This window comes from Ochlerotatus camptorhynchus, unplaced genomic scaffold (genome assembly GCF_037179485.1).
Source record: "Ochlerotatus camptorhynchus isolate MF236.1 unplaced genomic scaffold, CSIRO-AGI_Acam_v1.1 ptg000298l, whole genome shotgun sequence".
Lineage (NCBI taxonomy): Eukaryota > Metazoa > Arthropoda > Insecta > Diptera > Culicidae > Ochlerotatus > Ochlerotatus camptorhynchus.
In genome coordinates, this window is record NW_027040786.1 from 910,744 (window position 1) to 926,056 (window position 15,313).

The window sequence follows — 15,313 nt, forward strand, 5'->3', positions numbered from 1 at the left end:
TCCCATAATTCCAAGGAACTCCTTGTAAGTCGCTAGAAATTTCCTTAAGATAATGGGATTTTTCTGATGTTATCTGATCGTCCTCGAAGTACCTGAAATTTTACTGAATATAACAAAACAATCTAAAAATATCTAAATTTCTTTGAAGTTCTCTGGAATTTCTTGAAAATATCGGTGCTTGCAAAAAGTTCAAGCATTTTTTTTTTAAATTAATGGAATGAAAATTAATTGATGTTCTCTAATCAGCCTAGCTAAATTTTCGAAATTTTTAAGTTTTTGAAATTTCCATGATATAACACCTTTGAAATACTCTCACATTTTCCGGATGTTCATATAATTTTTATTGTGTTCCAGAAATTTTCTGTGAGCAAACCGAAGTTTCCGGAAATTCCCGGAAATTTTCTTGAAACTTCTTTAAGGTTTCTGCAATTTCCTTGAACAATTTTTAACTGCCCTTTAATTCTATGATCTGTCTTTATGTTTTCGGATCTTCCCTAAAGCTTTCAATTATAATGAAGATCTCGGTTCTGTTTTAAAATAAATGGAATTCTGGTGAACACCTGGTGAAGTTCCTGAAATATTTCTGAAGTTTTCATAAATATTCTGAAGGTCTCTGTACTGAATCTCTCGGAACATCTTAAGGGTTTTCGATTTTATTTCAGCACATCATGGAATTAACCTGAATTTGTCTAACCTCACGCTTATAGATTTTTAAACCAATCCAATAGACTGGGCTAAAATTTCGGGGACTTCCGCTCATGATCTCTGGAATTCCCAAAGATCTCTAGATCTAGATTTTTTTCTGAGATAAATAGAACGTTTCAAAAGTTTCCACAATTTTGCTAGTATGTACGAAACTTCAAGACATTGCAAATGTTTTGATCTTAGACTTACTAAAATGAAGTAAAGCTGTTTTTTTAAACTGATGTCTTAAAAACGTTTGCGTTAATTGTTGTTGTTGTTGTTTTACAATAAAAAAATCATATTTTTAACGCATTTGATAAATAGCTTTCTTATGATAAACCTGGTAATTATCCGTCAAAGTTATGGAAAAACCTGGAAAACTCAAGGAATTTTATTTAGCCAAATGAGTGTAGATAGAGTAAAACGATTAAACGTCAAAAACTCTATACAAGGTCGTCAACTTCGAACTGTTCAAAAATTAGAACCAAATGTAGGTCTTTTCTACACACTGCAAGAAGAATGATCAATCTTGAAATAAATTCACGCTAAAAAAAAGTTTAAAATAGTGACTGATTACAAGAAAAAGTGACTTTAGTGACTTGGCCTTAAAAAAGGAGACTTTTTAGTGACTTGCTTGAAAAAAGTGACCAAGTCACTGAAAAGTAACTCGCTACCAGCCCTGTTAGTGTCATCTCGCCCAAGTTGTTAGCTTCCCATCGGTGTACCCCCATGTTTGTCTTTTTCATCATTATGTTGCTTAGTTTGAGATCAAGAGCACATTGCTCTCCAAAACTTGTATTCTCAATCCCTACCCTGCCATCCATTTGTTACAATTTGTTACCCCTAACCTCGAGATAGCCGCGAGTAATCGGCCCCCGCTTTACTAACGTTAGTTTAAAGTAATTTTGATATCCAAACAATAAATATCGGCTCCGCAAAGCTACAGCAAATGAGCCTGGAAAAATAAACGAATTATTAAAAAAAAGGGACCGGCTAGGAAAAAGTGACCAAGTTACTAAAAAGTAGCCTGCTGCCAGCCCTGCTAAACCATGTGTGTATTTTGTTATCATTACAAAAACCACTTGCCATCCACCAGAAAAAATGAAAGCAACATAACAGGTAAACAAACGCTCTCTCTCTTCTTTGAAACGTTGTTTTCTCCCCATGGTTAACGAATGGGTATCTGAATAATAATAAATTGTTTTGTCGAAAAAACACAAACGTTCCTAGCTACCCGCCTACACTTCTGCTGATTACGGCTAGTCACAAGAAATTAGGTCAACGGGAATGTGTTTGTACGTCACCCGTAGACGGTCAGTCAAAGTCTGCAAGCTATTCTGCGACATTCGCTTGTTTACAACTGGGCGGCTTCGATTGCTCCAAGGTATTATTGCGCGTTTCGTTTTCAGAACGTTTCAAAAACAATAATATGCAACAATGTATTGCATATTTGTGCTTACCGTTGTCGATGATTTGTGCAAACTTCTCCAGTCCTTCGATTGTGTTGGTGGGGGCGGCAGTGGGAGACTCAGCGCAGCCGCCTTCCCGTTCCAGGCATTCCTGGGCCAGCTGCATCGAGCTGGACATCGAGGACCACATTGACTCGAACATAGATGTGCCATCGGTAACTCGGGCTATCGGCCGGAGGCTGATTGACAAGTTGGTTACCTCTATTGAGCTGTCCTTGGCTAGCGGAGCTTCGTAGGGAATGTTGACACTTACCGCACCGATGTGCCCGCAGATTACCTCTATTCCCCAACCTTGTCCTTCACAGATATCATTTAGTGCCTGCAATGGAAGACAAATAATAGAAACATTGATGAATCCCGCCGTGATGATATTTAGAATAAGTAGTCAATGAATCGATTTCACTAATTTTGCACATGGCAACAATAGCTCCCGTATCAATTATTCCCCATGCGCCAAAGGTTAAAAACATTACCAGTCTAGTGATAATTGAATCAATTGAGCACAATTATAACTCTTCGTGCCGTCATCGAAGATGAGAGTATAAGAAGCAGATACAGTAAGGCAATGCTTTTACAAAGCCAAGCTGGAGAATCCGATTCAACCACCATCAGTACCAAGAATGACGAACTCGGCGCCCATTGGCGCCAATAGTTCGCGGCTCGTGTCGGAGGAACAACCTTGAAAGCCGATTACCCTCGTCTAGCCGTCCTTCCTTATCTCTACCGAAAGAACAACCATTACTAATTGTATTGATGTAGGTGTACTGTTGCTAACTAAAAAGCTAATTTATATAGGTATGGTTCAAGGTGATAAGTTTTCAAAAAACTTCGCCAGGAAATGATTCGGGAAAAAAACCGTTTATATTAGTGATACGCACACCTTGGTACAGTGCGTGTGCGTATGGAAAATTTACGCAATTAATATTAACAACGACTACGAAGAAGCTACACAGCGAGTAAATTGCAAATTGAGAGACATGGCGCGATGTTTGTTTATCTGCTCACACGTGTTTTTTGAATTGAAGGTTAAAGGGAAATAGTTCGACTATTTTTTATCATTATTATTATATTTGCATATTAGTATGTTTTTTGATATCTCTTCACATGAACCGAATTGAGTGAAGAAGTTTAAATTCAGTATTTTTTTTTAGTATGTGATGATAATTCAAGAATGAATTTTCAAATGGACGTATCTACTTTTGTAAATACAGATTCATACGTCAATTGTCGGAAACTCTTAACTCGCTCGCAGAAATTAGCACCACCTCATCAGAACATACAAACACTGGTATAACCAAAAAGCCGACATAACGTGCCTCTGGTTACTTGGGTGGTAGAGTAAAGTTTCCCCAACATGATTGTGGTGTCCAAGAAACACACAAAACATTGTTTTATTTATTTATTATTATTATAGTCCATCTGACTTGATAGTCTCAATTAAACACTTAAATCTAAATGTAGTCACTCATTAAAAATTAAAAATTGGCCGACAGCAAACGATGACGAAACCTGGAGGCATTGATGTCAAAGTCAAATAGGTCAGAGGCTTCGTTGAATTGATGAATCGTGGCGACAAAGGAACTGTTTGCAGCATAGTTGGTTGCATGTACTACTTCATGCAAGATTCTCGGACGGAGTGTTTGGGCAGGAGCATACAGATTAATTTTGGCCAGTAGCTCAGGAACATCATATTCTGCGAGTAAAACTTTAGCAACGAAGACGACCTGCGATAAGTTTCGTCGCTTAGCAAGAGTATCCAAACCCAGTAAACGACAGCGGTCAGCATACGGTGGTAAATTCAGCGGGTCACTCCATGGAAGATAGCGAGAGTGCGTATCTGACGAATTTGCGTTGAACAGCTTCGAATCGTCCACTCCATACTGCTTGATAGGGATTCCAGACAACACACGCGAATTCCAGTAGTGAGCGTACCAATGAACAGTAAAGGGCTTTGAAACACAGAGGATCACGAAATTCCTTAGATATCTTGAACATGAATCCAAGCTGACGATTAGCTTTGTCGATCGTGGTTGAGAAGTGGCGAGTGTATGTGAGCTTTTCATCCAACATGACACCGAGTTCTTGAACGTGATCGACACGTTGAAGTGCAGTCCCAGCAACGTTATAATCAAACAAAACGGCAGTCCTAGTTCGACGGAAACTAATTACGCAGCACTTGGAGACGCACAGGAACATAAAATTACGTTCACACCAATCATTAAAGATTTCAAGAAGGTTTTGTAGTTCTAAACAGTCGGCATAGCCTCGAACGACTAGATAAATCTTCAAGTCATCGGCAAAAAACAATTTACCTCGACGTAGTAAAATAGACGTTACATAGTTCACAAATAAATAGAAGAGCAGTGGTCCCAAAGGGCTACCTGAGCTGTTCGAGAAACAGTACAATGAGTAGTTTCCAATGCATACAGTAACTTCACGTTGCACGAGGTACGATCTAAGCCAGCTGCAGAAGGAAACAGAACATCCAATTTTTTCAAGCATTCCTTGCAGAACGTCGTGCACAACTCTATCAAACGCAGCTTTAAGATCAGTGTAGATGGCATCCACTTGAAGTTTCTTGCATACATTTTCCATACAGAACGACGTAAAGCTGACGAGATTAGTTTCCACGGAGCGGCCAGGAAAGAAACCATGTTGACATGTACTTATGTAATGCTTGCAGGAAGCAAACAATTTCGCATTTATCAGCGACTCAAACACCTTAGATTCAACCCCAAGCGAGGTAATCCCACGGTAGTTTTCCACATTGCGTTTGTCTCTTTTCTTGAAAACAGGGAACATAGTAGAGCGTTTCCATAGTGCGGAAAATTTCTGTTGACGAAGTGACAGGTTGAAGAGCAATTTTTTAGGACTGCAGATGGAATAACACTCGGACCTGGTGAAAATGATGATTTGGTTTTACTCATCACAGAGAGAACCATTTGTACATCTTCGGCAAAAACATCCATGTTTACGACGTCGGTTGGCACATCACGGACGGCTCGCTCAATTTCTGCTTGCGATGGGGAGTCATTCGAGAAGACGCTTAAGAAGTGTCTAGCAAATAGGCTGCATTTGTCCTCAGTTGTCAATGCTACGTCATTGCCGAGAAACATTTTTGACGGCAGCCCAGTTTCCTTCCTCTTCGTATTCATAAACGACCAGAATCCCTTGGGGTGGCATTGCAGATTATGTTGAGTACGAATTACATACCTCTTCTAAAGAAGCTTGTTTTAGTGGCGATAATCGTTGCTGGCAATTGAAAAATTTCGCTTAGTAAGGGTACATCGTCGATGAGTGAGAGCACGGAGAGCTCTAGATCGCACTCGTTTCAGGCTGCGGCGGTTTTCTTGGAGGTAGGCACTTCGGTACTGAAGCACAAACACAGTCGCGCAAAAGGCTATTATAGCGAGCGGCTGCTGTATCGATATCAAGGTCATTCAACACGTTCCAGTTGATCCGGGACAAGGAACGCCTCAGCAAACGGAAATCGGTCTTCCGGAAATTGAGCCGAGTGGCAGTCATGGTTTCATCAAAACGAATTTGAGATCCGTTCGCGATAGATATATCCAAAGCAGGGTTGAAATTTCAAGAGGAACGATGACGTCAGGCGCTTCAGCGACGAAACAGTCCAGAAGTGCACTTTCGCTAACAAAACCCAAGTCAAGAAAACGAGACTGGAAATTGGGAACAAGGTTTATCTGGGTCAGTCCAAGCAAGCGGCTGGCAGGAGTAGTTGAAGATGCAATCGGATCTGGAAACGCATAACCCTGACCTGAGGGTGACCAGCTAAGCCCAAGCTGATTAAAATCACCAAGCAGAAGAAGCACATCCGTTATATCAGCCATTGACGATGCAAATTCAGTAGCATCCATATGAAGCTGCATTGTGCTGCAGTCATGTCGAAGTTCAGGGGGAATATACACCGCTCCAATGAGGATGTTCCGCGAAGTGAGGCTGACCTTAACCCAAACCGCTTCAATTGTAGTAAATAGTTCGTTGGCGATTACGCAGGAGGCGAATGCGTTGGAAACAGCGATGAGGATACCACCACCGCGAGTACGAATGCTGTTGGATGAATTACGGTCTAATCTGTAGACAGTAAAAGAGTCACCAAACAGTTGCACTGAATTGATCCTCCCATCGAGCCAAGTTTCGGTGAATACATAAACGTCATATTCCCCGTCAAGCGCAGCCAGATAAACATCGTCCAATTTAGTCATGAGCCCCCTGGTGTTCTGATAATAGACTCGTAAACCGCTAGAGGGTTCGGTGCAAGCCGTGTCAATAGTAACTTGTCCAGGATCCGAACGAGAGAACGGTGAACTATCAGGCAGCGAAAGATCACCTGACGTAGAAAGGCTTGAAGTAGTGGCCATAAGCGAAGATGAACTGATTTAATGAGACCAAGAAAAGCTTGTTATATGATGGTGAAACAAAAACAGCCCACGTTTTATAAGAGCCAGTGGCGTCGCATAACCTCACTTTTTACCTGTTCACAACTTTTTAGAGTTATCATTCAAATCAGTTTCAAATGGCACAGGTTCTACTAGTTTCACTGATTTGTATCCAATGGGAACAATGTATTTTTTTTTAAGTTTTGAGAGTTGTTGAACAGTTCGATTGAGGTTAGGGCAACGCCACTGATAAGAGCACTCAATAATTACTTCCTACTTCCCAGATTGTATACATATGAATCATGCTTTATAATAAATTATGTACATACTACTAATGTTGTTAATTTAACCTTTCATAAAGGCAACCAAAAACAAGCATGGAATTAACTTGCACTACAATTAAATATAAAGTTCACATGGTGTAATGAACCAATACAATTTTATTTTTGAAAACAATAACTCTAAGATTTTGTAAGAAAAAAATTCAAAGAGGTCTGATTTTTCTGAGTGTGAATCAAAATTGTTGAAATGGTGATAGCTGATTGATCACATATTCAAGGTTTATCTGTATGGTTTTGCACTCTTCAAGATTGATTGATAAAGTCTATCGGAAGGTTGAGCTATTTTAGAAAATCTCTTCTTTTTAAACTGATTATTTTTAAGAACAAAGAGTCAAATGAGCTGAGATTTTGCCAATTTATTATAAAAACATAGATTATTCAATTGGAGGGCTGATACAAGGTTTTCAAAATTTGATCCGTGAAATCCACGATATCTCAAAAGAAATCTGCGACTTCAAATACTAATCCACGACAAATAAAAACTGTATTCATTGCTTAAAAATACCAATTGTATTACTACTACATGGCACTTTAGCTTTTTGCGAGTTCTCAACTTTGAGTTCTTTGAAGCACTTCCACATTTTACTTGCGAGCTTTCTATGCCTCTACCATCCTATGCCGAGGGAAGTCGAGAAATTTTCCATCCCTAAAAATTAATAGGCCGGACGGGAATCGATCCTAACCACCTCCAGCATGGGCTTGCTTTGTAGCTGCGCCGTAACCGACTGAGCTAAGGGGGTATCTCAGTGTTGCCCAGAGAAAGTTAGAAAAACTCCAAAGGTTAGCAACTCTCTCAATAATAGGGGCAATGAGAAGTAGACCATCGAAGGCATTGGATGCTTTACTTTATATGCTACCATTGCATCAATTTGTACGATTAGAAGCCGACAAGTGTGCATTAAGGATTACAAGGTCAGTGAAACTCTTTGAAGGAGACCTTAGAGGGCATCTTAGGATTCTAAAAACTGTTAGTATCAACTCTCTAAAAAGGAACAACGAAGACTGGATGGAGAAAAGATACAATTTCAATCGACTTTTTCAAGTATTTGACCCTGGGCGTAATTCATGGCAATTTGGTGGTCCGATTCTTCGTCTATGACCGATTGTTTTTTTGACACAGATGGTTCAAGATTGAACAATCAAGTGGGAGCAGGAGTATCTGGCCCAGGGATAGACACATCGGTTCCTATGGACAGGGCAGATGGCCAACTATGTTCCAAGCTGAAATCCAAGCAATTTTAGAGTGTTCTATTATATGTTTGCGTAGAAATTATAAGAGTTCAAATATATACATAATGTCCAACAGTCAAGCTACTCTAAATGTTTTAAAATCGACGACACGTACATCAAAGCTTGTCTGGGAGTGTGTTCAATCACTTCAAAAATTGTCTTGTCATAATCAAGTCAACTTATATTGGGTTCCTGGTCATTGCGGGACTGACGGAAATGAAAGAACTGATGCACTAGCAATACTCGGATCTTCTCAAAGTTCATATGACCAGAGCCCTTTTGTGGCTTATCGGCTGCATCTCTTAGAATGGAGCTAAAAGCGTGAGAATCTTTAAAAGAAAACTGGAAGAACACTTCCATTGCTAGGTAGTCGAAGCGATTCATTAACCCAAACATTTCTGTGACCCACAAAATCCTGGAACTTTCTAAGAAAGATCTTAGCATATATACAGGCACATAACATCGATCATCCAAAATCGACCCCATTTCAGTGATTTCAAGTGGTATAGAAAGGCATCGATCTGTCAAATTGATTATACCAGCTGTAAAATGAGAAAGGGAATCAAGGGGGTAGTCAATTCTATTAAAATAATAATAGAGTGGTTTATAATTCTATGACTTCTTAGCACTTCTGAACTTATGTCTTTGTCTTTGTTATTTACGTCCTTTATTTAACTATATAGCTGGATTTAACAAATTCATTACCTTGCCTCACAAAACAACAAAAATATATTAATGTTTGCATTTAAATAAGCAGACATTTTTCGCCGATATTTCATGCAATGACCTTCCACCAACGTTAATCCTAAAATGTCATTGTAAGCTTGCATAACTGTTCACAGTTCAATTTTGAAAGTGATACGTATTGATTTTCTGTAGTTATGGCAGAAAAGTGGGGAAACCCTCGCGAATACTTGTTTAATTTTTCTAATTATAAATTTGAGCAGGTATGTTTATCAATTTTATTTCTGTAAACTTAGACGAAGAATGTATGTACCATTTTTTCGCTAAACTTTTTCAAATTGTTTGGAACCAATTGCATCAACTTTTGATTTCATTTGGATTCATAGGAGGAAAAATACGACCGCGCAAATTAGGAGTTTACAACACACATTTTGAAGTCCACAGCGAAGCAGCAAAATTTTGCAACAAGTGGTCCAATTTAGGCGGAAAATATGCAGTTTCTTAGGTGACCATCGTTTCATTCGCAAGAATTTCGCAAGCAGGACGATAAATCAAATCAAACGCTTCAATACCTGTAATACCCAATGATTCAACCCTCCATATGTTTCTCAACTGCGGAAAATTGTATTTTTTTTTTGCTCAAATCCCAACACAAAGATCTACTCCAATTACTTTGTACTCAAAAACGTAGAAAGATTGATCTAAAGGGCAAAGGAGGGGCTAAACATGATCCTAACAAACTTTTTTCGACCACTATGGCTAAGGTCCCAGGCTGGGACTCCTAGCTAGCTGACTCAAAGTTACCAGGAACAGCTATTTTTTCAACGTAAGCACTATTTACAAACGAAAGTAATTGATTAGATCTATTTTACTTAGGGTAAGTGTACCAGTTTTGCCACTAGTGGTACAGTCTTTGACCCAAGGGCTTAAATCAGATTTGAAATAAAATTTCATGTTTTTTTTTATTATTATTATTGTCACTTTAACACCTTTGGGTCATTCGTGACTTGTCCGGGGGTGAGATTTGAACTCGTGACTTTGATGAGGAGATATGGATGCTAACCTCTACGCCGGGGTCGCCCCCAAAATTTCATGGTTTTATTTGCGTAGATTTATGGCAAAAGATATGTTTGAACATTGTATCGAAACAAATTGAAAATTAAGCGTAACTATTCAAATCGACGTATCTGCTTTTGTAAAGAATCACTTCAATCGACGGTTTGTCTTAACTGCTAACTCACCCACGCAAACAAATCCCATCATCAGGTAGGGGAATCTTTCCCCTACTGTGAGTGAGCTAGCAGTTGCCACAAATCGTCGATTAAAGTGATTGTTTACAAAATGAGATGCATCGAATGAATAATTACGCCTGAAATAATGTAAAAAGGGGCAATTTAAGATAGGGCCAATTCGAGGACCAATGGGGCCTAAAACTGGCATACTTACCCTAGTTTTATTCCTAGCTTTTTTAGAAAAAAAATCAAGTTTTAATTAAAGGTAAACGTTAATATCCATCAACAGAATAGTTAGTGCTGAAATCATAACATTCAAAAGTGGACTTACTAAAAGCACAGTGAACAATATTACGCTCTTGATTGGCTTCTGACAGATTTGAAAATACTAGTTAAAAATCCTTTGATAAGCCCCTTGTAGAGCAAGCCGAAAAAATAATAGCCGCATTACCTTAAAACTTGCAAATAGTAAATCCCCCTCAGCAAACGTCTGTCTGTGCATGAAACATGTGAAAATTTCCTTATCCTTTCACTCCTATGGAAATTTCATAAGATCCTGTCAAGCTTTGTGTGAAGAGACGGTGCCTCACTGATATCATGGTGGAGTGAAGAGACAAGACAAAGTTCGCTAGATATCATGCACAGATTGTCAAATGCTTTTGGGATTTTACAATAGGAGTAAAGAGTTGCAGAGTCGCAACCATAGCATTTCATAAGAGTCAATGTTGCAAACGTAAACAATGACTTTTTCCGCGAATTTCTCGAGAATGGAATACCACTCAAGTAAACCACCACGACAGGGCTGATAGTGGATATGTAACATAATAGTAGTGACTTTAGTGACTAAAATGATGAAAATAGTGACTTCAAACCAATAAAAAAGTGACTAATAGTGACATTTATTAATCGGAAAAAAAATGGTTACAATATTTCGTTGACTGCGACCCACTTCGAGAAAATTTATAAACTCACAATCACAACCCATCCTGAACATTTTTCATGCTCGTTTAAAATAAAACAAATAATAGTTTATCGATCCCATAAATTTGCCTCGAAAAATAATTATTTATTTATTATACAGTGAACCAGGAATTCAGGAAAACCGGGAAAAAGGCGTGAATTCGAAATCATCGATGAACTAAATATTATGAGATTTTGAAAAGATTTTAGGATGAATTTAGCAGATAACAACAATGTGACTCTAAGAGAGATTTCACTAGAACTCCAAGTCATTTGTCTTCGGACTTCAGACGTTCAGAGTAGAATCTTTAGGCAGTTCTTTTGGAAAATTCATGACGATTGTGAAGCGGATTCCTGGTCCATTTCAAATCACTATTCAAAATAAGTTCTTAGATGAAGGAAATTCAAAGGAAAATCTTAGAAAATTTTAGAATAATATCAAGCGAATTCTGAAGAGAGTTTCATGGATCTCAGAATAAAAACCAAGGAAGTCGAATTTTGAGGGAACAATTCCAAAGGAATTCTGATATGAGTTTTATGAGAATTCCGAGTTTAATTCCAAGAGCATCTGAGAAGAATTTCAGAAGGAGAATCCCACGTAAATTTTCAGAAGAATTTAGTGGAGAGCTCCAAGGTAGTTATGAGCAAAATTGTCTGACAATTCTGAGTATAATTGCATGTAAATTATAAGGAATATTCAGTTTAATTCTAAATAGAATGTAAGGAGTATGTAAGTAAGTTTCAGTAAGTTTTTTCGAAGCGAATATTAGGATGCATTCATTGATTTTTTTTTTCTGAAATGTCTCTCGGAGAGAATCTCAAATTAATTTTAGAGAAACTCTGAAAATAACTCTGTGATAGGAAATGGTTCTGAAGGAAATTTGAGATCATTTCATAAAAATCATGTAAAGAGTTTTGAGCGAACTTTTTTCAATATAGTTAAAACATTGAAAAATCTTAATGAATTCTTGATAATAAGCTAACGATTTTTTCAAAAACAAAAAGAATTTGGTATTTCCCTGTTGTGAAAAATACACTTAAATTAAGCATATATGCGATTGAGCCGAATAGATCACTAAGCTAAATGGGTTATAATTTAATAATCAGAAATTTCCCTGGCTCAAATCAACCGGGAAACTCACCAAAATTTTGGGAAAACCCTGGGAAATTACAAATTGGGATTTGCTGGTCACCATGATTATGACTAATGCTAATTTGATTTTTGTTTTATGTCACCCAAAATTTGAAAATTTAGCTCTTTTTAAAATTATTTTCTACTCTACGCTTTATCCTCAAAGTACACAATTATCTTATTATTGATTTATGAATTTATCATTAAATGAGTTACTTATACGTAAATTTATTTGTTGTTTTTTATTAAATGTTTGCCCCTCCTCGTCCTATTTGAGTGATGTCGAACATAAAATTAAAATATTATTTGCATCATTCTTATATCTTATTAGGTAATCAAATAATAATAACAAGGCAAATGTTGACAATTTTGTACTTTGTACTTGTACTTTTCATATTTTGAATATAGGGAATGTAAGTTCACAGTCCTTGAAAAATTTAAATTAGTAAATTTTCCTAGACCATTTTTTGAAATATCTAAGACTTGGAAAACTTCCAAGATCACGAAGTAAAGAAGCCAGGATGTTGGAATCAGTTTTGTTTATATCGAAACCTCAGAAAATCTGCGATTATTTTTTTTTACTATTTAGAAATCACAAGGCAGAAGTTAGAAATTTTATAATTTGGTCTGAAAAAAAACCGAAGATAACGGACCTGAATGTCTAAATCACGGAGATGAAAAAAATAAAAATATTAGTGATTCCATCAGCACCAATTGGACGTTCTGGACTGTTCACAACTCTTCTTTGTCGAACTTTACATGCTGATTTTTAATGAAACTTTTTTAACAAAAACTTGTTACCAAATCAAGCTGTTACTTGATGTGATTTTTTAAAGGAAAATTATTTACTCTTGACATTATTAGTCGTAAAAAACTGACATTAGTGACTAAATTTTAAGAAATAGTGACTATAGTGACTTTTAGGTGAAAAAACTGACTATTTAGTGATAGAGTTGGTGGCTTACATGGATTGACTTTGAGCGACGAGAAATTTACGGAAGAAGCCATAGTTTAAGTTTTCGACTTTGGTCTTTGTGAACGCTCAGTGTCGATATCATAAAAATTTTGTTTTGACAGATCGATGGCCAGTTGTACCATCTGAATTTTTGTACCACTGAGGCAACACAAAAAAGGGGTCAACTTTTAATCAGTTATTTTGCATGAAGTCACAGGAGTGGAACTTTGGATCAGAAAGTGGCTCCACTTGTCATTTGCGAACACTAGCGCATCTAGCGGTAGAAGGCATCTTCTGCCTGCAGTTAAGATAGGCAGCATTCTATGGTAGTGTGAGTGCACATAGAAAGACCGTGTGGAACGCTACCACAATACGTCGCTTGTTGAGCAGAAAACCGAACCACCTTTTGATTCACCGATTTGTTTGCACTTCCCCTTCTGTTCTGTGATGAAGTTCCACATATGTTATGTGATACAGGTCTTATAACAGGTCATGTTAGTTCTTAGATTTGGACAAAATTCTTGGATTCTGACAATTAAAATCAAGATAATTTTGATGAGGATGCCATACGTTTTTAGGGTGATTCTGAAGAAGTTGAAAAATTTAAAGAAATTGTGAAGAGAATTCAAGGAGAACACGACAAGAATGTCAAGATAATTTTAATTTTTTCGACAAAATTTGAAGGAGAATTGAAGGTTATTTCCAAGCTAATCGGAAAGAGAATATTATTTGTAAAGTACAATTTGAATCAGATTAGTTGGAATTAAGGTCTCTTCCACTCACTTACTATAAAAAAATGTTTTCCGGAATTATTAGACCTGTCAATTTCGCATTCAAAGCGACACAATCTGTGATTTTATGATTCATGAGCGATCACGCAGAGTGAGTAATTACTTAAACAGTAAAATAAAAAAACATTTTCACCATGAAATGGTTTAAACAAAGCTAAAGTAAGTTTCTGTTTCAAACATGCTTGAAAATAATAAACAGTTAGGACTTGTTGAGACCAAATAAACCATTTGCATCTTAGAAAGTCCATGTTTTGATAATGTGACACGTGCTTGAGGAATAAAAAAAAATCAGAGTGGAACACAGCTGGGGCGTAGAGGAAAGACATTCACTGTTCAAAAGTGTCAACACAGTCAAGTCAAAATAATCTTTTAAAAATCCCATCTTAATTTTTTTAAAGATCAAGGCGAAAAAATCCGAAGGCCTTTCAGCCGTGATTTACACAAAACTGACTAGTGTCCAATAAAAATAAAAACAATTGGCATTTGATGCTTAGTAACTTTGGAATTGAGATTACCGATCTGGTTCCAACATATCGGAAATGGATTGATAGCACCTCGCTCAAAATCCAATCCAACAACGTGTGTGTCAACTCGAGTGCCCTCGGTGTGCAACTATCCTTCTGCTAGGTCAACAAAGGTAGATAAGTACTGCTGAAGCAACGGTATGTGAGAAACCCGAATACGGTAACTTTGAAGCAATTACATATGCCGAGTGCAACGCGCAAGTGCCGGGTCCGATGCATAGCGATAAGTATGAATACATATGCTCGTACAGTAGAATTGCGAACCATTTTTTTTTTGTTAGTTTTGCTCGGTGCATGTGAAGCCTATCATCACGTCGTCCCTTGCCCATCGAACGGAACAAGGGTAGATAAATGCATGCACCATAGGAACGTATGTTGTTACCGCTAGGGGTCTCTGAAGTTCAGCATGCACCGCACTTCAACGACCAGACGGGCACACACACGGGGAAGTTCTACACAGCTGTTCCTCATAGTCGACCAAAGAAGGCAACACCAGCTTCTCAAAAAGGTAAATAACTTGTGATCGGGTTTTTTTTTTTGTTAAGCAGAAGCGGTGCGAAGTACGTATATGGTAGTGAGACTCTTTGTTTCATTCATGCTCGCTAATTTTACGCGATTTCCTACTGCCCTCTCACTTACGACTATTGCCGCGATGTAGAGACTGGTGTGTTTGTTCTGGGAGCGGTAAGTCTATTGACTGATCAAAACTACTACTACAGCACACTCAGTCGTAGTTCTAAGTAACGGACACAGAGAAAAAAAACCAAAACACGTGACATGGCGATGTTTCAGTCAGATCAACGCGCGGTTGTGTTCAATAGATTTAGGTAGAATGTAAGCAAAAAAGAATCACTTTGTAGTAAAAATACAACGCAGTTAGACATGGTTTTACGACGACGACAGAACGCCATGCG

General features: G+C 37.7%; 1 protein-coding gene across 2 annotated transcripts in view; it reads right to left on the minus strand.

The window, feature by feature from the left end:
- The window catches only part of LOC135706937 (autophagy-related protein 2 homolog A-like), a 111,938-nt gene that overhangs the window by 29,538 nt on the left and 67,087 nt on the right, over positions 1-15,313 (minus strand). For both annotated transcript variants that reach the window (XM_065228621.1, XM_065228620.1), the window contains one exon: positions 2,145-2,472. In XM_065228621.1, the coding sequence (XP_065084693.1) occupies positions 2,145-2,472 (328 nt within the window). The remainder of the gene's footprint in view (positions 1-2,144; positions 2,473-15,313) is intronic.